The 24,237-nt window shown below is 32.3% G+C and overlaps 3 protein-coding genes across 4 annotated transcripts in view; 1 reads left to right on the top strand and 2 right to left on the bottom strand.

Moving 5' to 3' along the window:
* LOC131851737 (bifunctional glutamate/proline--tRNA ligase) overlaps nucleotides 1-17,682 on the top strand; it is a 31,761-nt gene extending 14,079 nt beyond the window's left edge. The window contains exons 14-30 of the mRNA XM_059202281.1: nucleotides 7,872-8,069; nucleotides 8,792-8,989; nucleotides 9,263-9,460; nucleotides 10,067-10,276; nucleotides 10,381-10,524; nucleotides 11,303-11,392; nucleotides 12,228-12,380; nucleotides 12,721-12,838; nucleotides 13,673-13,821; nucleotides 14,233-14,433; nucleotides 14,574-14,691; nucleotides 14,957-15,096; nucleotides 15,203-15,329; nucleotides 15,732-15,973; nucleotides 16,400-16,560; nucleotides 17,057-17,200; nucleotides 17,496-17,682. Coding sequence (XP_059058264.1) covers nucleotides 7,872-8,069; nucleotides 8,792-8,989; nucleotides 9,263-9,460; nucleotides 10,067-10,276; nucleotides 10,381-10,524; nucleotides 11,303-11,392; nucleotides 12,228-12,380; nucleotides 12,721-12,838; nucleotides 13,673-13,821; nucleotides 14,233-14,433; nucleotides 14,574-14,691; nucleotides 14,957-15,096; nucleotides 15,203-15,329; nucleotides 15,732-15,973; nucleotides 16,400-16,560; nucleotides 17,057-17,200; nucleotides 17,496-17,661 — 2,757 coding nt within the window. The 3' untranslated portion in view covers nucleotides 17,662-17,682. The remainder of the gene's footprint in view (nucleotides 1-7,871; nucleotides 8,070-8,791; nucleotides 8,990-9,262; nucleotides 9,461-10,066; nucleotides 10,277-10,380; nucleotides 10,525-11,302; nucleotides 11,393-12,227; nucleotides 12,381-12,720; nucleotides 12,839-13,672; nucleotides 13,822-14,232; nucleotides 14,434-14,573; nucleotides 14,692-14,956; nucleotides 15,097-15,202; nucleotides 15,330-15,731; nucleotides 15,974-16,399; nucleotides 16,561-17,056; nucleotides 17,201-17,495) is intronic.
* LOC131851759 (uncharacterized) lies at nucleotides 3,474-5,199 on the bottom strand. Of its 2 annotated transcripts, none has more exons than XM_059202303.1 (3): nucleotides 4,833-5,199; nucleotides 4,290-4,466; nucleotides 3,474-3,944 (listed from the first exon to the last, which is right to left on the bottom strand). In XM_059202303.1, exons 1-3 carry the CDS (start codon nucleotides 5,166-5,168, stop codon nucleotides 3,771-3,773), a joined length of 687 nt encoding a protein of 228 aa, XP_059058286.1. In that variant the 5' UTR covers nucleotides 5,169-5,199; the 3' UTR covers nucleotides 3,474-3,770. The 2 variants fall into 2 exon arrangements, with proteins under 2 accessions (XP_059058286.1, XP_059058287.1); XM_059202304.1 differs by lacking the exon at nucleotides 3,474-3,944 and adding an exon at nucleotides 4,092-4,181.
* Nucleotides 17,683-18,276: 594 nt separating the features above from the next.
* Nucleotides 18,277-19,805, bottom strand: LOC131851764 (DNA repair protein XRCC4-like). The gene has a single exon (XM_059202309.1). The coding sequence runs from the start codon at nucleotides 19,656-19,658 to the stop codon at nucleotides 19,047-19,049; it is 612 nt and encodes a 203-aa protein (XP_059058292.1). The 5' UTR covers nucleotides 19,659-19,805; the 3' UTR covers nucleotides 18,277-19,046.
* Between the last annotated feature and the right edge of the window lie 4,432 nt (nucleotides 19,806-24,237).

Below are 24,237 nucleotides of genomic sequence, written 5' to 3'. Positions count from 1 at the left end.
TGTATTGTAAGCATTCCATGTAATCATCATTATGTATGTGTATATATTAATATTTATCAAAGTCTTTGTATTCAGTAATACAAAGAATGATCTTTGGGATTTTCATATCTGTTTGGCTGTGTGTTTGTGCATGCTAATCTTAATAAGGGCTTAACTGGCTGATTTAGCTGCAGTTTTCACAAATGTGTCATGATAAAAGCTTATCAGAATAATCTTAGTTCAAAAAAATATTTGTACATTACTATTTTTTATTTTACCATATTGAACAAGACTGGAAAAGGAACTTAATGTTGGTCTTTTAAAAAATAGTTGTTTCAACATATTTTTTTTACTTTGTGTATCTGTGAAATTAAGTTCACAATGTTTGTGTTTGTTTTAAAACAATTTACAAATAAAAAAAACTATTCTTATTTTAAATATCTATGGTTTTGTGCCCTAAAAATTCATGGGCTCTCAGCTATTACTTACAAAATAATAAAGAAGCAATATGTGTAGATTACATTACATTGTAGTCAAAAGAACAATTTGTATACTTCTTTATTACTAGGGTAAAAAACAGTATTAGGCTGTATATTGATTTATAAATTAGTTATTAAAGTTTATAAAATTATTTTACATTAATAGTAATTGTTTATACTCAGTCTAAGTGTCTACTTAATAATGCAGCAATTCTCACTTAAATAATGCTAAATTATAAAAATATGAATGATGCTTCCTCAAACAATATTTTTTATTATCAATTAAGTATATATTTTTTATATATAATATAGTAAGGAGAAATAATTATTGATTCATAATTTATAATTAGTTTGTGGGTTACTATAAAATAATATTCTTTAATATATAAAATAATATTTATAATATTCTATAAATGATTAAAAATTTAATGAAGATCTGAACATATCATAGTAATAATAATAATAATGAGTAGGTACTTACACAACTGTAGTAATAATATATAACTATATAATAATGAAATAACACAATTCAGTCAAGTTATTTGATAACTAGATATATGAAATATAATTTACTTACTTTTGTAACAATCTGAGTTTCCCCAATGCTCTGCATATAATTTTTTGCCCTAGTTGTACCAGCCCTACTTGCTCTATTAATTTCCATCACACTCAGAGATGTACCTATATTTTCGCCAACTGTACCTGACAGTTTGGTAACATGTTCCCTTAGGACAGTTTGGTTTGCGGCCATTTCTTTTACTGCAACCCCAGGATCTTCGTCTTCTTTATGCTTATTAACAGGAGGCCCACCGCAAAACGATATAGTTGGCACAATAACAATATTTGGGCTTTTATACGTCGAAAAATAATGGTTAGACATCCTGTAACAACAATAATAATAATAAAGATATTTTTTCAACATTACGTCAGTAATTTATTTAAACAAATACATATATTAAAAGAGCTTAATTAGTATGTGTGCGTACCTGCTTTTGTCAGCTACTTTATTAAAAATATAAATATGCTATCCGCTCGAATGCCGACTTGGCGAATACGTGAACAATACTTAGAATTGCTTAATCTACAAAAATAAATGCATACCTATTAATGGATACAATGCAAAAGGCATTTTTACAAATATTTTTATCGGTACCTAAAGTTTACGAAGTCGTTTCGTTAATGAGAAGAATATATAATAGATAAATAAAAATCGTTACAAAGAGATTAACGACTCATGGAAAATTAAGTAATGAAATGAATGACTGACATAATATGATCTAAAATTTCTACCGTAATAATACGTAATGATTGACATACTCGTACTATGTTTGACATATAGTCGAAGTGTTTCTTTTGTCTTACTTTTTTACGGTCCGTAAGAAAAAGGTAACCTGCGTATTTATTATTTATTTTTTACTTTATTGCACAGTAAAAAGTGTACAAAAGGCGAGCCTAATGCTATATGCCATTCTCTATCAGCTGACCTTTAGGTAGAAATAGAAAGCGCTGTTGGGCTGTCGAATAAACTGAAAAATAAATATATGCATTAATGCAAATGCATAAATTACACGGAAATAAATATAACTTTAATTATCTTCCCATCTTTCAAATTTTAAATTGTCCCTACTGGGTTAATACAGTTATAATTTCAAAATTAAAAAAATATTAGTTTATTGCATAATAATAATCTCAGGACAATTCACACAATTTCGTAAATACATACATATTATACATAGAAACACCCATACCGATACAAACAATCATACTCATGAATACAAATGTTTGTGCTGTACGAGGAATCAAACCCGCGACCATCGAAAGTAAGGCGGTGTGCTAACAAAAAAATTTTCTAATCTTCAAATGATATAATAATCCATAACTATCTTTCATATTATGCACTTATGCATCAGTATCATAATTACATATTATAAAACAAAGTCGCTGCCTGTCCGTCCCTATGTATGGTTAAAACTACGCAGCGGATTTTGAAGAGTGATTCAAAAGGAAGGTTTATAATTTTATATTTATATTACATGTACACGAGGGCGAAGCCGGGGAGAGTAGCTAGTTCGGCTATAATTCTTAAACAAGACCCTACTACGGAGAAATTTGAGTAGATACAAGCGTATAATTACTTATGAAAATATAATTATTCCGATCTGCAGATAGTGGAGCTCAAGCTAAGTTGTACTTTATTGTGTTTCGTCAAGCGTTACTCTTTACTTTAAGTGCCTTTTAGAATTACTTATATACTAATTCACACTTTTATATATGTATGTCTCTTACTGTTTTAACACTAAACGGCCGAAAGGATCTGAATCAAATTGACGTGAATATAGATTGTATAACAAGGCAATAAATTATATTATTTAAAAAAAAGCAGACAGTCGCGGGCAACACTATTATTTAATTATAAATGTTAGTGCCTTTGTCACGCTAATACGTCAATATTTTTTGGTATAGGGATTTACAGGTCCTGTCTAGGAAATGATTATAGACTATTTTTTTTTCGAGGTTTATAGGGGACGGGGTGAAAAGAGGGCAATGAATGGGTGTCGCCGTCATTCGATTAACTTCCAACTACAGAATTATAATAATCTTATTAATACCATAAACGCGGAAGTTTGTGAGTGTGGATGGATGGAAGAATGGATGTTTGTTACTCTTGTACGCTAAAATTACTATATATATATAATATATAAATTATGCGGGTGAAAACACGAGCACAGTTAAGAAATAGTAAAAATTGCATCGGTAACTATTTCCTATTTGAACTTTACTTGGAGGGGGGAGGGGGGTGCTATGAAGTTGTAATTATAATATGGAAGTTGATTATTGATTATAGTTTGTGCTATCAAAAATAAGTACCTAAATATTTACAATTAAATTAAAAAACACTTAAATCAATATCTCTTTTTATTGTAATAGGTATATTATTTAATATCAACGGTACTTAAAAAGTACATTATAACTTAATGAAACAAAAAACGTAACTTGAGTTACATAGCTACAGAATATTCAAATGTAGATAAGTAATATAAGTAAAACAGTGATTATTATATATAATCTTGGCTCTTATGTTCAATATTCCAATATCTGTTTAGTAAATTTGACAATATACAAAAATATAGGTATGGATAATCTTCTTAAGATATGTACCATCTTATATATCTTATATTTGGTGAATATGCAAGATTTTTCTCTAGATATTCCTTCTTAATTCAATCTGTAAGTTCTGGTATTAATATTGCTTTTCATCTGTTGGAAATACTTTAAATTTAAAGATTTTAAATATTTCACATCTGATTTCAGTTATAGTATTATATTACTTTCTTCTACTACTATGATTAATTTGTTAGATGGATCTGTGGAGATATCTTTATCCACATTAACATTTTGTTTTTCCATTAACTCTAACATATGTTTAGGCGTACTAGTGTTCAATGGCTTGCCATATAGGTGTTGTGGATCTTTTTCATTGTTTGTCTATAAAAATAAAAAAAAATAGTTATAATGCTGCTATGAAATATATTATAATAGAAACACATTCCCAATCCTAGTGTATTTCAAGAAAGTTTAATTAACTAATAAAGTTTCTCATGGCATGTAATAATAGACAAAAAGTCAAGGACAGTTTTTGCTGTGTGTTGATTCTTTCTGAAAGATCTATCTCTTCAGAAATGATTAGCACATTAATAGATTACTACATAGTCTTCTGAATTACTGAAATGACAAACAATAAATTAGAGACTTATTTCATATAGTAACTATACCACTGGTGTACAATAATATTTTATTAAATATATAAATAATTTATATTAAAAGTCTTACAAGTTCAGATTTCTCAATCAGAACATCAATTTTGTTATCTGAATCATCATTAAAATTTTCTGAACTTATATCTTCATATATGTTGTCCTTTGGTGACAAAAGTATACAATCATTTTGTAGAGGAGAAGAAGATATATTTGATAAATCATTAGATACATTCTTTGTTTGTTCTTTAACCTGAAAAATAAGTATGTAATTAAATGACTTAAATTTAACCATATGGTATAGAATTAATGGTAGACTTTTGTATGTAGTAGCTACTATAACAAATGTAATGAACACACTGCAGACAAAATGGGTACTGAAGTCATTTGCGGACATTAGACATATCTGTTCATAGTTAAAGCATAGATTAAACATATTCCTTAAATTACTATAAAATATGTATATAGTAATATATTATTATACTTATATAAGAAAATACTATACATATGATAAGTACTTACATGTTATACTAAACAAAAATGAATGTTTTTTTATTATAATATATACCTATATAAATTATTAATGTTATAAAAGCATACCAATATTATTTATACTAACTTTTTTAATAACTTTAGTTTTATTACTATTAATCTTTGCTTTTATAGTGGATTTACAACTTGGTCTCAAACAATTTGGTACCACTCTATTTACACAAAATTCTCTATTTTCAATTGGGTAATTTGCCTTGCAGTTTTTGCAATACTTCTTCTTTACTTCTGTTATTGTCTTCTCAGTTACACTAGCTTTAACATTTAATATACATCCATACTTCTGTTTCTTTATCTCAACATTTTGTGAAATGACCAAAGTATTAATTTTATTATGTATGTTCCAAGATACATGTCTCTTCGGTTTTTCTTTTTTTGCAATTGAGACCTTGATTGGCTTTGGCATCTCATCACAACCAATAATTATGACATCATTTGTCGGGCTTTCACATGTAATTGATTCCATCTTATGACTAAGTATCAAATTTTATAAGTAAGATATGATACTTGTTATATAAAACGGTATTTAACAAATTATAAATACATTTTAATACTAAAATTACCTAACTTAAGCATATAAAACAGGTACTTGTTGTATCTTTCTTTAGTCAAATTATCTATAATTGGAATTTATATATATTGTTTTCGAGTAATACTTTATTTTCCTACCGTCCTGGTACACCGATATTTGTTTACAGACTGCTTGATTTCAAAATAATGTAAAACCAGAAAAAAATATAATACTTATTTCTTTAGACGCTCGGTCACACAAGCGCCGAAAATTTGAAGGTATTCATTCACAAGAAATTTATAAAATATATCACAGTTTTTTAAGTTCGTTAACATGGTTTTACGATGTTTAATAATTTTAGCAACACAATGCTAAAATACTTATTATAATTAGTCAATTTTCTATTTAAGGTATAGCCTCTAGTTACACAATAAAAATTATTAAAAAATGCACCGAATTCTTTACTTATTTGTTTGATTCTTGAACTAACTTTTATTTAAAGTTTTGATTAAACATTTATTGTGAGATGGTAATATAAATAGACGAAAATATTGCCATCTCAAAGTAATAAATTATAACTTTATTTTTTATATAAATCTAAGTAACTGACACTGACACTTTTATTATAATGTTCCGTTCCTTCAAAACAATGTAGGTAGGTATGTACATTCGTATAATTATACGATTCTCAGTAGGGAATAAGTATTTTTAACAAATTCAGCAGTATGATTCCATGATGTGAACTTACAACAATCTTATGTTGCTACTAATAATAATAAGTAGGTACCGTAACATAGTAATTTTTAAGAAATTGTTATGTCAAAAATGTAATATAGGTACAAGAAAATAGGATTATACGACGCCATATTAAAGCCCATAATTACCTATTTTGTTATAAATCTACTGTTAGCGCCATAAAGCGCTCATTTAATTTTATACGTTCACATACCCATATATCTATCCCATTTCGTCTTGGGCGTTGACTGTATTGTTATCACGGTCGCACTGCATTTACACAACTTAAAACTATTTAATATTCTTTTATTTATGATTTATAGTAAGAAAATGCCTGATATCTATTGCATGTAGGTACCAATATTACATTTTATCTAACAAATATTATAAACGCCCATGTTTGTGAGTATGGATGGATGGATGTTTATTAATTACACTTTCTCGCAAAAACTACTGAACAGACTTTGATGAACCATTACAGTAACATAGCTTATACATCAGAATAACACATAGGCTATAATTTAAAAAGATATTATGGAAATTGGGCGTAACATGATAAATGTCAGTAAGTGTGATGCAGACGAAGTTGCGCGGATCAGCTAGTATAGTTTATTATTATTGCAGTATTATTATTTGTGTTGGGACTTATGTATGTATTTACAATATTTAGTAATATATGGTATCTATTGTATATTCCTATTTCAGTTTTTACGAATAAAAAAAAATGTTTTTATTTATTGTTTGGGACTACGGACAATCCGAGTCAAAATTTTCTAATTTATTAGGCATTTTATATTGTACATTACCTGAACTAAATATCAATTAAGTTTAATGCTGCTGTAAAATGTGTAAGTATCAAATTATTATTAGGTAGGTAATTTAATACGAGCGAAGTCATTTGTATTATATTTTTTATTACGATGTCTTCATCATGTACCTATGTAAAAATTGACACTCAAATTTTCGATGTTGGCCAAATTCGAATTCACAAAGATTAGGCATGTAATACCTAATGCCTACTATAAGACAAGTCGGTCCCGGGCACTCTTATTGATGAGTTACTTCGTAATTATTTAAATGATTACTAAGTGATTAAAATGATTTTAACTTATATTTAATTTATTAAAAAATACTACATTTTACATTACTACCTATAAATAAAAAACGAGTGACAACGTTCGATGCTAGAATGAATGCACCTACGTCAGAATAAAAATGCTTAATGGCATTATGACATTTCGGCCTCGTTCATTCCTCGGCGCGTGTTAGTTTTGCTCTTCAGCACTTTTCTATAGGGCTGTGCACTATAGAAAAGTGCTGCATATGTCACTAATATTATAAATGCGAATATTTGTGAGTAGGTATGGATTGATGTTTGTTACTCTTTCACGCAAAAACTACTCAAGGGCAAGTATTACGTAAGCACTATAGGGGGCGGGGGTCTTTTCTTTGCTTATTTTGGATGACATGGGGGTGGGGGAGTCTGTATGATGATTACGTCATCGGTCGTAATTTACTTTTTTACACGAATGGCAACCCTCACATTGTCTTTGCTAAAAAAACAATACATTAATTAAGAAATGTTTACGTAAGCATGGGTGGAGGGGGTAAGAGCTACTTTTGCTGACAAGGGGGATGGGGGTAAATAATTGTGATAAATCGCAAAAACTACTCAACCGATTTTGATGAAACTTTACAGTAACATAGCTTATACATCAGAATAACACATAGGCTATAATTTGACAAGATATTATGTAAATTAGACGATATATAATTATAAGTGTAATGTAGACGAAGTCGCGTGGGTCAGCTAGTGTAACATATGTTCTATGTTTCATTATTTTAAAAGACTATTACTTGCAGCCTAAACAAGCACAAACTGCTCAATCGAAACAATCTACGTCGGCGGTTTCTGACGTCGCCCAACTCAACGAAGATATCACGAAGCAGGGAGACTTGGTTCGATCCCTCAAGGCCGCCAAGGCTGAAAAGACCAAAGTTGACGAAGCTGTCAAGGCGTTGTTGAATCTGAAAGCCAAGTACAAGGCAGCCACTGGCCAGGTTTGTAATTAAACGTGCTGCAAAGTGTGTAGCATTTTATGCATTATCATATGGTCCGCGCCGCATCTGCGAAGTGTGCAGCATGCAAGCTCCATGACAATAGGGGCGGCAGATGAAATTCAAGCTGCAATTGTTACAAAACAATTCGCTATAGTCGAGTAGTTTAATGTATCAGTGTGATGGTGTCATCATGCCTATTGTACATATTAAAGTAAAATTTTAAATATAATAGTCTGAATGTCTCTAAAAAAGAGGAGTTATCCTGCCAATGAGTTAACATGAACTCACTTAGGAGAGGAGAGGCGAGTTTATAGTAGTGACGAGTAGTGGTATCTTCTTTATACTTCAATTCTTATTTTTATATTAGTATTCCACATTTTATTATTTAATGTTATTTAAATTGTAAAGACGGTTACGGACCAACTGATGGTAAGTGGTAACGGTCGCCTATATACATAAACAGCAACACGGACGTCATGTTAACATGTGACATCCGTGAGACCATATCATTCGTTGCCAATTGCTATTCCAGATTGAAATAACATGCTTCTCTACCTGTAATTTCACTGTTTACATTTTAAACAGAGCTTACAAAACAAACTGCAATCTTGCCTATTTCAGCCATCAAAAAGGCGAGATTGAATTACCCACACATCTGCGTGTTTTGTTTACAATTTATCTATGCTAATATGGTTTCTTATGATCACGTGTCTAAACTATAGGAATGGAAACCGGGAGTTTCTCCAGCTCCCACCAGCACGCCGGCCGCCGAAAATGCCGCGAGTTTAGATCAAGCGATCACGAAACAGGGTGATCTCGTACGCTCACTTAAAAGTGCGAAGGCCGAAAAGGGCAAAATCGATGAAGCTGTAAAGGCTTTATTGGATCTTAAATCGAAGTATAAGGCGGCTACAGGACAGGTTAGTTAGAAATCTATGGAAATACAGATTATAATTCTATAAATAATAACAGTTATAATTCTAAAAACTGTATATTTGATTGCTATAGCATATTTGTGTAAGTAGGTACAAGACGTAGTAATATTTTCTTTGAAAAAATATGTAATGTACAGATATGGGTCGTTGTGCTAAACTGTTAGACCTCGTAGGCTCTCCATTATCATTAATTAAAAGAAATGATTCAACATTCAATTATATAATATTGTTTCTTATTACCTTGTAACTGAACTACAGGATTGGAAGCCGGGAGTGTCTCCAGCACCCACCAGTGCACCGGCAGCAACAGACGCCGCGAGTATAGACCAAGCGATCACGAAACAAGGCGACCTCGTGCGATCACTCAAAAGTGCTAAGGCCGAAAAGGCCAAGATCGACGAAGCCGTAAAGGCTTTATTGGACCTAAAATCGAAGTATAAAGCCGCCACAGGACAGGTTAGTTAGATCTCTGTAAATACAGATTATAATTCCATAAATAATAACAGTTATAAGTCTAAAAATTATATATTTGATATCTATAGTATATATACACACATATATATATATATATATATATATACTATAGAGATCAAATATATAGTAGTAGGTGCAAGGCGTACTATGTTCGTATATAATATGTTCTTTGAAAAAATATGTACAGACATGGGTCGATTACGATTTAATTATATTGTTTGTAATTCTACATAATATAGTACTATATGTTTTTATTCTTAGAATATATTATAGAACAGTGGATTTTTTTATATAATTACGACACTAGTGTTCGTCGGATAGTCGAAATTCGACCATAATTCATTTAAAATATAAGTTATTTAGTTTCTATTGTCAAAAACGATATTCTTATATTTTTGTGTGTCAAATACATGGTAGTCTGTATATATTTTTTTACTGAATTAATTGTATTTTTAAAAATATATTAGCATTCTTCACTCCTCCTATAAAGGTTATATAAACTTCACACTCCTCCGTCCGCACAATTTTCTTAAAAAAGGGGTTACAATGTTTTTGTGTCATATATTAGTATAATAATTTTAAATTCAGGACTGGAAGCCGGGAGTTTCTCCAGCACCCACCAGTGCACCGGCAGCAACAGACGACGCGAGTTTAGATCAAGCGATCACGAAACAAGGCGATCTAGTGCGATCACTCAAAAGTGCTAAGGCGGAAAAGGCCAAGATCGACGAAGCCGTCAAGGCGTTATTGGACCTAACATATATAAGAATAAGGAAGTATAAGGCCGCCACTGGACAGGTCAGTTAGAAATCTATACTTACCATCTTAATCTTCAAAAAAGCTTAAATGACCTGTTACAACATCTTTTATAAAACCTATTTACATTAAAAATATTTACACAGGAATGGAAGCCAAATAATGCAACACCTGCGCAGAAAACGAACGATGGTGAAGTGGCCGGTGTGCTCTCACAAATATCAGCGCAAGGTGATAAGGTGCGCAAGTTGAAGACTGAGAAGGCAGACAAGGCTGCGGTCGACGCTGAGGTTAGTAGTGTGGATTGCGGAAAGAGCCATTTTTTTACTCACGTCGATGCTAAGGTCAGTAGCGTAGATTGCGGACAGTGTCATTTTTTACACATGTCGACGCTGAGGTTAGTAGCATAGACTGTCGACACTGTTATTTTTTACACTCGTCGACGCTGAGGTCTGTAGCGTAGATTGCGGACAGTGGTATTTCTTTTACACACGTCGATGCTGAGATCAGTAGCGTAGATTGCGGACAGTGGTATATTTATAAACACGTCGACGCTGGGATCAGTAACGTAGATTGCGGACAGTGGTATTTTTACACACACACGTCGAGGCTGAGGTCAATAACGTAGATTGCGGACAATGGTATATTTTTACACTCGTCGACGCTGAGGTCAGCATCGTTGATTGCGGATAGTGGTATTTATTTACACACGTCGACGCTGAGGTCAGTAGCGTAGTTAGCGGACAGTGGTATATTTATAAACACGTCAACGTTGACCTCAGTAAGGTAGATAGCGCAGGGTGTTATTTTTTTTACAGACATCGACGCTGAAAATTACAAATACAGCAATGTTTGATTGCTTCGGTACACTGTATATCGAAGTATAGATACATGAACATCACTATGACATTAGTCTAATCTAGTCTAGTCATTACTATAATAATATTTAGGACTAGTGTTTGGTCGAAATATGTAGGCGAGTCAGCTAGTAAATGATTCATGAACTAGTTCAGTTTACGATTGGCTAACCTATGTATGTTTTACTACCACAATTTAATATATTTTCAGGTGAAAACGCTACTGAGTCTGAAAGCACGCTACAAGACACTAACCGGTACAGACTGGACACCAAACGCTACTGCATCAGATAATAAACAGGTTTGTTACATGTCTATATTAATGTTATCGAAAGGAAAGATTTTATTTAGACCACAACGCGGTCACACCTGGAAACTATTTTTGGCTAGATTAAGAACATTGTTTTCTTTATTTAGTCAATATATATATATATATATTTCAGCTTGCGATGATCGCGAGTTCGATATCCTCGCACAAACATTTGATTCATAAATATGACCGTTTGTATTCATGAGTTATCATCATTGCTTTTATTTGGAATAGTTATTAAAATTTTATTGTTTGAAGTAATTCATACCGTTTGCTCGACTACCATACGATCACTCTTCTTGTATATCTTAAAACCATTTTACTGCCTCGATGGTTTAGCGACTTAGCACACCGCCTTACTTCCGATAGTCGGGTTTGATGCCTCGCACAGTATCAGTACTACTCATACTGTGCGAGTGAGTAGTATTCATAAGTAAAATTGTTTTTATTGGTTTGGGTGTTTCTTTCGTATAAAAATGTATTTAAGTATTTATATCAGTTAGACAACTAGGACTGGGAAATTTATAGCCTATGTTTTATTTTGAAGTTATCCAGTAAAGTTTCATCAAAATCCGTCCTGTAGTTTTGGCGTGACAGTAAGAAACATCCATCTATCTATCCATCCATACTCACAGACCTTCGCGTTTATAATATTACTAATATTATTGTTATCATTGTTTACAAGTATCATCTGCTTTTTCCTTATCCCATTTATTTAGAGTCGGCGTAAAATATAAACATATTACGCCGACTCTAAATAAATGTGATTAATCAGAGTATAATAATGGGACTAATCAGAGTTCTACAGTGTAATAAATGTTTACAGGCGACCATAGACGCGGAAGTTAAGAAACTTCTAGATCTCAAAGCGAGCTACCAAGCAGTAACGGGTACTGCGTACGCACCACCCGCCCAAGCCCGCGAAACTAAACCGAAAGAGAAGCCTAAGACGCCTAAAGTAGAGAAACCAAAGGAAAAGGTCTGTTTTATTTTATCTCATTTTATTTTATTACTTTACTTGAATTTGTTATACCAATAAGTCCGGAAGTAACAACTGCCGTCTATATACATAAACTATACAAATATATTAAAATATGAAATCAAAAAAAGATAGTATTATGTAGTACTGATATTTATTTTTCATATGTGACTTCGTTTGCACATACTTTTATCATTTCTACTTCTTATTTCAACCAGATTTTTCAGTGTAATATCATTAAGATTTGTTCAGCCGTTTCGTCGTGAAAACGTTTGTTACCTTGTTATGTTATAGGTATACCTATAACATACACATTTTATCTAAAGTATTTTATATACAGTCACCTAAACCGGCTAAAGAAGAGTCGTCATCTGGTGTGAAGAAGGTCACCAGGTTGGGTCTGGAAGCCAGTAAGGACACCAATCTACCCGAATGGTACTCCCAAGTCATTACTAAATGTAAGTGTATTTTGTTCATTTCAGATTTATGTTGTCCTTAAAGACTTAACCCTACATTACGTCACTCGAATGTCATGAATTTAATAATATTTATTGTAATTAATGTTTCAACTCCTCCCCACGTCCTGTGACAAAGTGGTCAGATTTATGATACTAACTCCGTGATTTCTGTGACGTCCAAAATTTTGCAATTTTACACCAGTATATAGCAACTTTACTTTGTCAACAAAACAATTTAAAGCTTTTGTTTATGCAGATGAAGTTAGATAAATTTTTAAGTTATTATACTACTATTTTACGTCACGTTAAATTTCGTGACGTTTCAATGAAACTGAAACAAAAAAAACAAACAGGTATTTAAAAGCAAAATCAAATGTACTAACTATACCTTATAATGGGAACTAGCGTCCCTATTGCTATAGCAAAACAGGCATAGCATATATCCTATTAAGTCTATCTCCACGCGATCTACTCTGAAAATCATCGTCATTAAAACTACTTGCCTATGCTATGATTACTATACATCTTCTGTGTTTTTTTTGTAAATATATTCATATTAGAAAATGTAAACCTATTCCGGTGTACATCCGTACACTTATATATTTTTTTATACATAAGTGTACATATTTTTCAAAAGTTTTTTTTTTGTTAATTTCCACTCATGTGCCGCCTAATTTATTTTTAATAATATTCTCTTTCCTACGGTTGTCTGGAAAAGATTGCGTTAGCGTTAAGACCGCCTTTTGTATATTTTTCTTCCTTTATTCTTAATACTTTTAAAGCATTATGAATAAAAAATTAAAATATATTTATTTATAATTTCTATTATTACAGCGGAGATGATCGACTACTATGATATATCCGGTTGCTATATCCTGCGCCCCTGGTCGTACAGCATATGGGAGGTGATTCGGAACTTCCTCAGCGCTGAATTCAAGAAACTCGGCGTCAAGGACGGATACTTTCCCATATTCGTGTCCAAAGTAAATTTAATTTAAACATTTTACTATTTCATTATTATTTCTCCAAATAATTTTATTAACTGATAAGATATTCTACGTCAAACAAGTTAATGTTTCCATAACATATTTCACAATGAAAAATAAATTATATAACTTATTTTCAGAATATAGTTATTATATATATAGGTTTTAACAATAGTAATTATTATATTCAGTAAGCAGTACACTTACTCAGCCTTTTTTTACTTGGCGAAAATTCTCCTCGAGGGCCACACCGGAGAGGTAAACGGGTATTAGCCCTATTCTTACTGGCTAAAAACCCCAATATATCAACCCCCAGATTTTCATCTAAATTTTCACCCTTCTACAACAACATAATACAACAACTTTTGCGGTGTTAGCTAGTTTCACATAAAAAATAATTTTGAACAGGCGGCGTTGGAACGCGAGAAGACGCACATAGCGGACTTCGCGCCGGAGGTGGCGTGGGTGACGCACTCGGGCTCCTCGGAGCTGGCCGAGCACATCGCCGTGCGGCCCACCTCCGAGACAGTCATGTACCCCGCGTACGCGCGCTGGATACAGAGCCATCGCGACCTGCCGCTCAAGCTCAACCAGTGGAACAACGTTGTTGTGAGTATTACACACACGACACCGTCCTCGTCGGCGAAGACGATGACGTCAACCACACCATACAGCACTATAAACTCGGCGCCTGCGCGCGCCCACATTTATTAGATACTGTTGTTTAATTAATAAATTTCATTTCGCAGAGATGGGAGTTTAAGCAGCCTCAACCGTTCCTCCGTACGCGAGAGTTCCTCTGGCAGGAGGGGCACACAGCATTCCGTACCAAAGAGGAGGCAGCTGAGGAAGTCCTACTCATACTTGGTAAGAATTGGATAAAAAATGTATTAAATAAATAAAAAAAATAAAAATGAAAAAAAATCTAACTAAGTTACAACAATTATTTAAGAGAGTAAGACGCAAGTTTCTTGCTCGTTCTTCTTATGATGAGAAAGCATTCCGAATGAGCGGTATATTGGCAAAAATATGTATGACTATTCAGAAGTGCTTAAATTTATGTTAATTGGAGTAAAGAATTATATATTCTATTCTGTTCTGCTCAGTTCTATTATTTACTCTTATTGTTAAGATCTCTACGCTCGGGTCTACGAGGAGCTACTCGCTATCCCGGTAGTGAAAGGCCGTAAGACAGAAAAGGAGAAGTTTGCTGGTGGTGACTACACCACCACAGTGGAAGCATATATACCGGCCAGCGGCAGAGCTATACAGGTACATACTAATTTTTACCTGCGTTTTTGAAAAGAATTTATCTATCTATTCACAAAACACTTAAGATTAAAAATATGATATATAAAAACAGAATTTGTATATACAGGGTGCGACTAGTCACCACTTGGGGCAAAACTTCTCGAAGATGTTCGAGATTGTATACGACGACCCCGAGACGCAGGAGAAAGCGTACGTGTATCAAAACTCTTGGGGTCTCACTACCAGAACAATAGGTATGTTGACATTTTTGGACGCCCCATTCGTATAACAAGGTCAATAACAAGGATAATGAGATCTATTCTGTGTGTGATAGAGTTTTAAACACATTACTTTTGCCAGCAACACACCGTAATTCCCCAGGAGTTGTATGGGTGCTGATATCACGATGATAGAATTTGCCAGTAAGGTATATTTAACTGGTGATGCTTGGGTGATGATATTATAATCAGATCAGCCAAACTCTTGTTTTCCCCTAGACTTTAAAAATAAAATGGAGGAGTTAAGTCTTAGTCGCATGAGGGGTGGTGCATCACGGATGTATGAGGGTTATAACGGTAGTGTTAATTATTTTAACAAGCATAAGTGGTAAGAAATAATAATTATTAAATTATTTTATTTGTGACTATTTCTACCAGGTGTGCTGGTGTTGGTGCACGGCGACGACCGAGGTCTAGTACTACCTCCTCGCGTAGCAGAAATACAAATCATAGTGGTACCATGCGGTATCACCGCGTCCAGTACCCAAGAAGAAAGAAAGAAGCTCATAGACTCATGCAAAGAGTTAGTAACCGAATTTGTATCTGCTGGCATTCGAGCGGAGGGCGATTATAGAGACAACTATTCGCCAGGTTGGAAGTTCAACCATTGGGAGCTGAAGGTAATTTTTATAAATATATATTTTGATATATGATGTAAAGGGAAGGGACGCCCTAAGAAAAGATGGATAGATTGTGTGAAAGATGATATGAATAAAAGAAGAGTATGTTTAGATATGACGACCGATAGAGAGCAGTGGAAGAGAATGACATACTGCGCCGACCCCAAATAATGGGATAAAGGCAAGGCAATGATGATGATATATTTTGATATGCATTTAGAAGTATGTAGCCATACAGTCAGTCGACAGTCAGGTCGTAGTTAATCAGGTCAATTAGTCCATCGTGGCGTATTCACCAGTAATTTATCACGCTGGTTTCCAGGCGGAACCGCGTGGAGGTCATACTGACTTGTTCCTTACATTGCGGGTAATGGAGTAATTAGTCCACATTACTAACAAGCCCCTTCTCCCCATCCTGTACCACAGGGTGTGCCGGTACGCGTGGAGCTGGGTCCTAAGGATCTGGCGCGCGGAGAACTGGTAGCGGTGCGGCGTCTTACAGGAGAGAAGATCACCATGAAGCGTGCTACCGCGGCGTCAGACCTCGTGGCGATTTTGGATAAAACCCACCAAGAAATGTTCACCAGGTAAGTAGCATAAACCTATCTCGACTTCGCATACAACATATAATGAATGACCCGCAAACCAGCGACAGGTCAATGTGACCAATTTTCTCCTGCTTGAAAACATTTAAAAATGTGGAGGTAGTTTTATTATGACGTCTAGTGAACGTCTGTTGAGGTTCCGAAAGGAGGGTCCTGCTCCTTCCTGCTGCTCCTGCTACACAAATTTTAATTTATATACATATTAGTTCTTATTTAAGAAATTTATTTTAATGGGTCTACTGCTCACTACATGAAGCTGTACAAAATCATATGAAGAATAACTTCAAAGCGTTATTTAATTCATTAATACCTCCAGTCTAGATTTGCCATTTAGTTTATTAATACCTCCACTACTAACTCTAGTTTAGGACGAGATGGCGCTGTGTGAGATGTCCAGTTAATTACTTATATTGCCATCGTCATATTAATCAAATAAACATCACCATTTTATAATGGATTTTATTTTATTTCATCACAGAGCATTGAACGATCGCAACGCACGACTGTCACTAGTGAATAAATGGGAGGATTTTACCACAGCCCTGGACAGCAAACATATACTGTTGGCTCCGTTCTGTGGTATTATATCCTGTGAGGACAAGATCAAAGCAGACAGTGAGAGGTAAGGTTCAATATAACATTTCTAATGTCACAATGTATAGCACTTGAATAAAAGACTGACTAAATAGTTTTGTTAGTTATCGGTGTTTCCATCACGAGACAGTTTTTGTTTTAGCTAGATTTATACTTGCGATCTCCCGGTCAACATCCAAGTAAAACAGGGTATAATTAAAATAAAATGTGTACAATAATGTCTATAATAATAAAGAGAAAAGCAAGAATGTATGTGCATTGTTTTTGAAATATCTGTTTTTTGTTTAGGTTTAAATTAATAATCTTTATGTTTTTAAATACAGAAAAGAAGAGGATGAAACCGAAGAAATAAAAGGACCGGCTATGGGTGCTAAATCCCTGTGCATACCATTCCTGCAGCCTCGCAATCTCACCGCCGCCGACCGCTGCATACATCCCAGCTGCGACAGAACACCACAGTTCTTCACACTGTTTGGACGTAGTTACTAATATTATTTATGAAAGAGAATTAAGAAAAAATTGTATTCATTAAATTTATTACATTTTTAAAAGTCAGTTTTATTTTTTTTATATAGATAATGAAACTTATGAAAGGTAGAAAGAACAGACAATAATTATTGTAATAGTTAATATAGTTTTAATTATAATTAAAACTACTATTAGTTAACAGATTATTAGGAAACCCTAAAATATTACATAATTTTACAAGAACAATATGCTTCTGAATGAATGCTGCTTGTAGAGGAATGGTGTGCTCTAATCACTAGGACTATTTTTTTATCTCATTATGTATTTATCATTTTGAATCTAATGAATTAGTGCTAGTTGGTAGTTTATATTCACACACTTCAACTTAGAAATGTTAAGTTACAACAATTATTTAAAAGTGCAACACACAATTTTGTTGCACATTCTTCTAGGAAAAGCTCAAATTAGTAGATTTAAAAAAAATAAGTATGACTTCATGTGCTTAAATTTAAGTTTAAAAATTTTCTATTTTATTCTACTCTGCAATTGTCAATGATAGGTCTACCTATAGACAGTGGGAAATCATAACATCCTTTTTTGATATCAAATGATATGATTCATATGACTATGTACCTCACTATTGGGTTATATTATGGTACTAGGCAGATGCAGCAGGGTGAATGGATTGTTAGTACTCCAATTGCAATAATATCCCATCGATATCCTTATGGATCTCCCTGAAAACCATGGTGGTTAACCCCTACTGAATTCACAACAATGTTTAATTGGCTCGAGTTCACATTCATACAATCATTAATCAATCATAAAAAAAGGGGAAGTAGTGAAAAGAAGAAGAGAAAAAGAAAAGAAAATTTCTTGAATATGAACACACTATAATACAGTATATTGTTTAATATCTAATGACTAAATTTCTCATTTTACAATTGTAGAAGATAATATGTGTAGTAATAATTGAATGATTTCATAATCATATAAAATATATAAGTACAAACATTTTCTTATTTACTTATGGTTTTTTATTACACTTCAGAACATATTAATTGTGACTAATAGTACTGTAATTATTGAATAACTTTTGAGGAGTGTTTAAAGTTTATATAACTATTTGTTTTAGTGCTTAGAATAGGGGGGGAGTGTTTGTTAGTAATAAGGATCATTGGCTCAATTTTAGTAATATTGTATATTACTAAAATTGAAGTCAGGTCAAGCTTCACATTGTTCCATCTGGTAACTATAGTGGTGAAATTCTTGATGTAAATGTTACAATGGGCTCAGTGCCCAGCCAGTATGTACCGTTAGCACACTGGGGTGCATCATTCCATTATCATCCATTTAAATAAATACTTAGAATTAATTTAGCTGCTACATTCACATTTTCTGAAGAACTATTGAATATTTTCTTCTAATAATTGAATCCTTTTCTTCTTTTCATTCAACAATTCCACAAACTTTCCATACAAAGTTTCTTCTAAGGATGATTTCAAATTGACAAAATCATTAAGTTCCTGTTTACATTTATCCAAGTCCTTAGTGATGTTCTCTATATTTTTGTTTTGTTCCATAATTAAAAATTTCATGTTTCTAATTTTTTCAACAAGACAATCTAACAATGAGTCCTTAGTTTCTGTCACTTCATCACGGTACATTGGTAAAGAGCCATCAATCCTAACAGCATCTTCAAATCTTTTTTTCCAACGAAAAGTTGCTATATTCTCATTAGGTTTAATTATAAAGTCATAGCTGTAGGACTTATCGAATCCCTCGAGAGCTTGCCTAAGATTTCTTTCGTATTCTACTTTATCGACATCTATATCATTCCGACAAATTTCTGCTGACGCTTTAGAGAATGTTCCAGACCAACTATTTTTCCTTTCATCAAAAATTTTCATGTGAAATAGGTCTGTTTCATTATTTTCCGTCCATTGTGTCTTTACATATAGAAATTGTGAAGTTATTTTAATTTTTGATATTAATGTATTAGAATCAATCAAGTCCATTATTTATTATTAAGTAACTGGGGGTGAGGACTATTCTAGTCCATAAACTGGCAGTGAACGTATAAGCTCCTGCGTTGTGTCTCCATATGAACTTTAGTTAATTATTATCCTATACTGATATATATTATAACTATATACTGATATATATTATAACAAAATGTAGAGTATATTGTATTTAACTCTATTTATGATCTAATTTAAAATAAAATACAATTTAAATATATTTTATAATTAATACTATCACAGACTACTAACAAACAACAGCAAAGAATATATGATACTACTACTGAAGGCGACACTCATACTGACATACGCCACAGACAGATAACTACCAGTAGTCAGGTTGCAAACCTTAAAAAATTGTGCCATTCATTCATATTGTTAAGCAGAGATATTTTAACTTTCATAATTATAGAAAACATTACTCAAATTTGGAGTATAGTACGATAATATACTTAAATTCTGAAGTAAAATATTGTCCTTTAAGGACTAGCGCACTATGTATTCGTATAAATAATAATAATCAGAGAATTCGAATGATAACCTTAACACTCGCGATAGTTTACCAATATTATTTAGTTACAAAATTCACAAAGAATTTAAATTTATACACCATTTTAAATCCATTTTAGATATTATGTATATGTATTATTATGATGGTGTTATATGTATTAGTAAGCACAGCTATAAGTGTTCACGAAACTTTAAAGATGGACAACAAAATAATACTTGAAGAAATTGTTAAGAGGACTATTACAAAATGATGCCGCTCAACTTTAGGTTTAATCGTATGGATTTACGCACACACACAGTAGTACACGCACACAGACGCAAATAACCGTGTAGCGCAATCGGTGTGGATTTAGTATGAACCATTTTGATCCTTGTAATATTTTAATTAATAATGTGATATGTTTTTACTTAACTGAGTAACATAAACTATTTATTGGATTTTTTTAAATAACGTGATTTATATTAATTATCAAAGTGCTAATAATTACCATATTTTTTTATTATATTATTCCTAGAGGGCTGAAGTCAGGATGCTGGCCGATTGTATAACTAAAAGCCAAAACCTTAAGTAATATGAGTAACAAATAATTGGGATAAGGACAGGAAGATGAAATTACTATAACATAAATGTACTAATTAATTCTTATTATATATTAATTAAATTTATTTATTAATAAATACAAGATAATTTATTATAAGAGTCGGATGCATTATTGCCATATTCTCTTGTTCTAAATATTAAACTTAGGCAAATAATTATTTTATTTATATATAATAGTTGTGTTTTCATGCCTTTGTTTCGATTTAAAGTTCCCATCCTTATATGTATATTAGGTGTGTCCGCGACGTGGTATAATGAAATTTACCAAATAAAGGAAATATATTTAGATTATAACCCAAAAAAGTTTCATTGTTTCACTTAAACAATGACGATACTTTTATACAACCTGTCATCTCCGCTTTCAATCTCTTACAACCCTTTTTCGCACTATAAAGTAGTCTATGACCTTTCTCAGGGTATACTATCTGTGTATATGTATATCTATCTATATAGACTATCTGTGTATATATATGGCAGTGAATTTACAGGGTACAGGGGAATAACACCTCAGGAATAAAACCTCACATTCTCAGGAATGGCAATGCATGGGGGATCGTCAGCTTGTTTGCCATTCTAAGTTGTATAAAAAAAGCTTCAACTGCTATCATTGCTGTTCCTGCATCATTGACGTCGCCGCAAGATTGGCTGATATTGCAGCTTCTCGTTCTTGGTTGGCCGATTCTTGATTCTTGATAAATAATTACGTGTTAATATCAAAACATTTTATAGATTATTACAAGACGCCTCATTACTTATATGCAATGAAATCACCATGAGCTATAGAGACTTTGGACAGAACCTTAAAAGACCTTAGAAACACCTCTGCTCTCATTGGCGGGATTACTTTTATACTTTTGCTGGAGATTTCTGAAAGACTCTCTGTGTCATTAAGTACGTCTCCCTTATGGACTTTAATTGAAAGTTTAAAATTACTGACAAATATGAGAGCCCATTTTTATGGAAGCACAGATAGTGATTTCCTACACTAACTGCTCAAACTTAAGGAAGGAATTCTCAAAAGCACGATCCAATCATGAAATTTAAGCCCGCCGAACATGTGCAATGGCGTCCCATTGGATATGTTGCTTACTAAAGAATTGAAAGACAATTTAATTGTAGACCATTATAACCGGTACGTTAGCTGGGCAACCAGCTCATATACCAAGAATACCGATGATTCCAAATAATCTGCCAATACAATTTTAAAGTTAAAATGTCTTCTACACATGTAATAGATCTATGTATGTTTTGATCTTAAAAAACTACGCAGATTTTGATTCGTTATTATTTAATAGACAGAATAGATAGACTCAAGAGGAAGGTTTATATATAACGTCCCAATACTGTACACGGATCTTTAAACGCGCGATAATCTATATATCCCATGTTCACGCGGGCGAAGCCACCAGCTGTAAGCTAGTCTCTAAATAAAAACATTTATAATGTTGTTGACTTATCACCCAAAGACACATAATTATTAGACTATTTGACATAACTGTACAGTAATGAAAGTCCAACGAGTATAATAACACAATGGTTGCAATTTAGAAATATCTGTATTGTGTAAAATAAAATAAAGTAAATTGGATAAAATATCTGTAAACATTAAGGAATATAATTTATATATAATTTGGTAATTTATTTACAATCCACATTACATACTAGATGATATAACACAAGACAAATGTACGTAAAAATAATAATGGTATTTTTATAAACAATAACCCTATTTTAATTTAGAAAAAACTACAAAATAAACATAAAGTAAAATTCGTTTACATTTTCTTACATTTTTCTCTCAGATAAGCAGTTTTTTTTAAAAATACTAAAATGGTTTTTTTTATTTTTAACAATTAATTGCCATTAGGTGACGAAATACCATGCTCTTGTGCTTTTCATAGTGCAGCAGGGTAGGTAGGTTTTATCTGTAGCATAACTGTACTTTTGTCTTGGCATGCTAAAATAAATATTATATATATATTAAACAACAACTTTAAATTAATATTCGTAGAAATATAAGTATGTATTAGCAAAATTAATTAAATATTACTTAAATTATCAAAATTGTTTAGTCGCACTATAGTAATGTTCACTGACAAATGTTTACGAATGTCTTATCGTAGCGGTGTCGTAAAAAATAGCATAGGTCCTACCTCGACGAGCGCTAGCGCAGCACTGAGAATTTACTTTTGGCGCAACAGAATTTATACAACTTTAAATTATTATTATTGTTTATTTTTTTCTTAGAAACTTATATATTTTTTTTATATTTCTAATTTACAAGTATATTAACTTTATTATTATGTTTTTTTTATGCAAAAATTTCGTTGTATTTATGAGAAAATTAGAAATGATTATGGCAAAGTTTTGTTGAAATTTCGGGTTTAATTATGATCAATTTTTTAGATATTTAAGTTGAAAATAAAAAAAAGGACGATGCTGTCTGAATTTATAAAGTAATTATCAAGTTTTAGTAAAGATATCATATCAATTTATGTTTGTTTATTAATGAACGACGACCCCAAACTTCTGTCTCTTAGCGTTTTTGAATAAATTATTTTAGAAATTAGGAAGACTAATAAAGAGAAAATTAACATTTCAAAGATGTAGTTTTTAAGATAAGATATCTATCTATATAATTCAGGAATCAAAATGTATATCCGACTCTTAATTTCTTAGAACCAGAACCCCAAAGACCCCGCTTTTACGCCAAAAAATGTGAAAGGCCTCTTAAGAAATAATAGGTTCTAAATATGTAAATATGGCATTATGGATACAGGAGAATACTACGGCTCTCCTATTTAAATATTGGGTCGCTACTGAGACCCCAGATAAAAACAAGCTAAAGTTGATTGTAAATGTAACAAAGTAATCATTATTATCATAACAATAAAGTCCATATTTATTTTTACACAAAATATTTATCTTTTTTGAGCAAATCGAAGTTATTAAAATTCGTGCCCTCTATATTCGACGATTTTTGTACATAAAAGATTCAGAAAATTAAATTCAAGTTTAAATGTTCAAAATTATTTTTATATTCGATGCTTATGCTTTTAAACTTGCACTTCATACTACTCAATTTAATATGACTACACATCGATTAAATTTGGTTTATTGTGTAGAGGAGACGAGTTCAATTACATAGGTAGGAAACCTTCTATGACTACAGAGTTTTCTACTCTCCTTCTCCAATAGAAAAATCCACTTCTCAGTTCATAACGATAATCATTCCTTTCTTGTGATAAATATTGTTTGATACTAGTGTAATAGTCGTAAGGAAGCTAACTACGAGCTCTTTATAGCAGGCCTTAAACAGAACTGCCCTGCTAAGGGTACTATGAGCTCCTTATAGCAGGCCTGCTACAGGATTGTTTCTTATTCGGTCATAATAGCCTTCCAGACATATGTAAATTTAGGACTTTTCCATCTAACCCACAGAATAATAGAAAAAATATTTATATG

The sequence above is a fragment of the Achroia grisella genome, unplaced genomic scaffold, assembly GCF_030625045.1.
Source record: "Achroia grisella isolate CSIRO2021 unplaced genomic scaffold, CSIRO_AGI_Agris_v1 utg807, whole genome shotgun sequence".
Lineage (NCBI taxonomy): Eukaryota > Metazoa > Arthropoda > Insecta > Lepidoptera > Pyralidae > Achroia > Achroia grisella.
The sequence above is the reverse complement of the archived record's forward strand: the minus strand, read 5'-3'. Positions and strand labels throughout refer to the sequence as shown.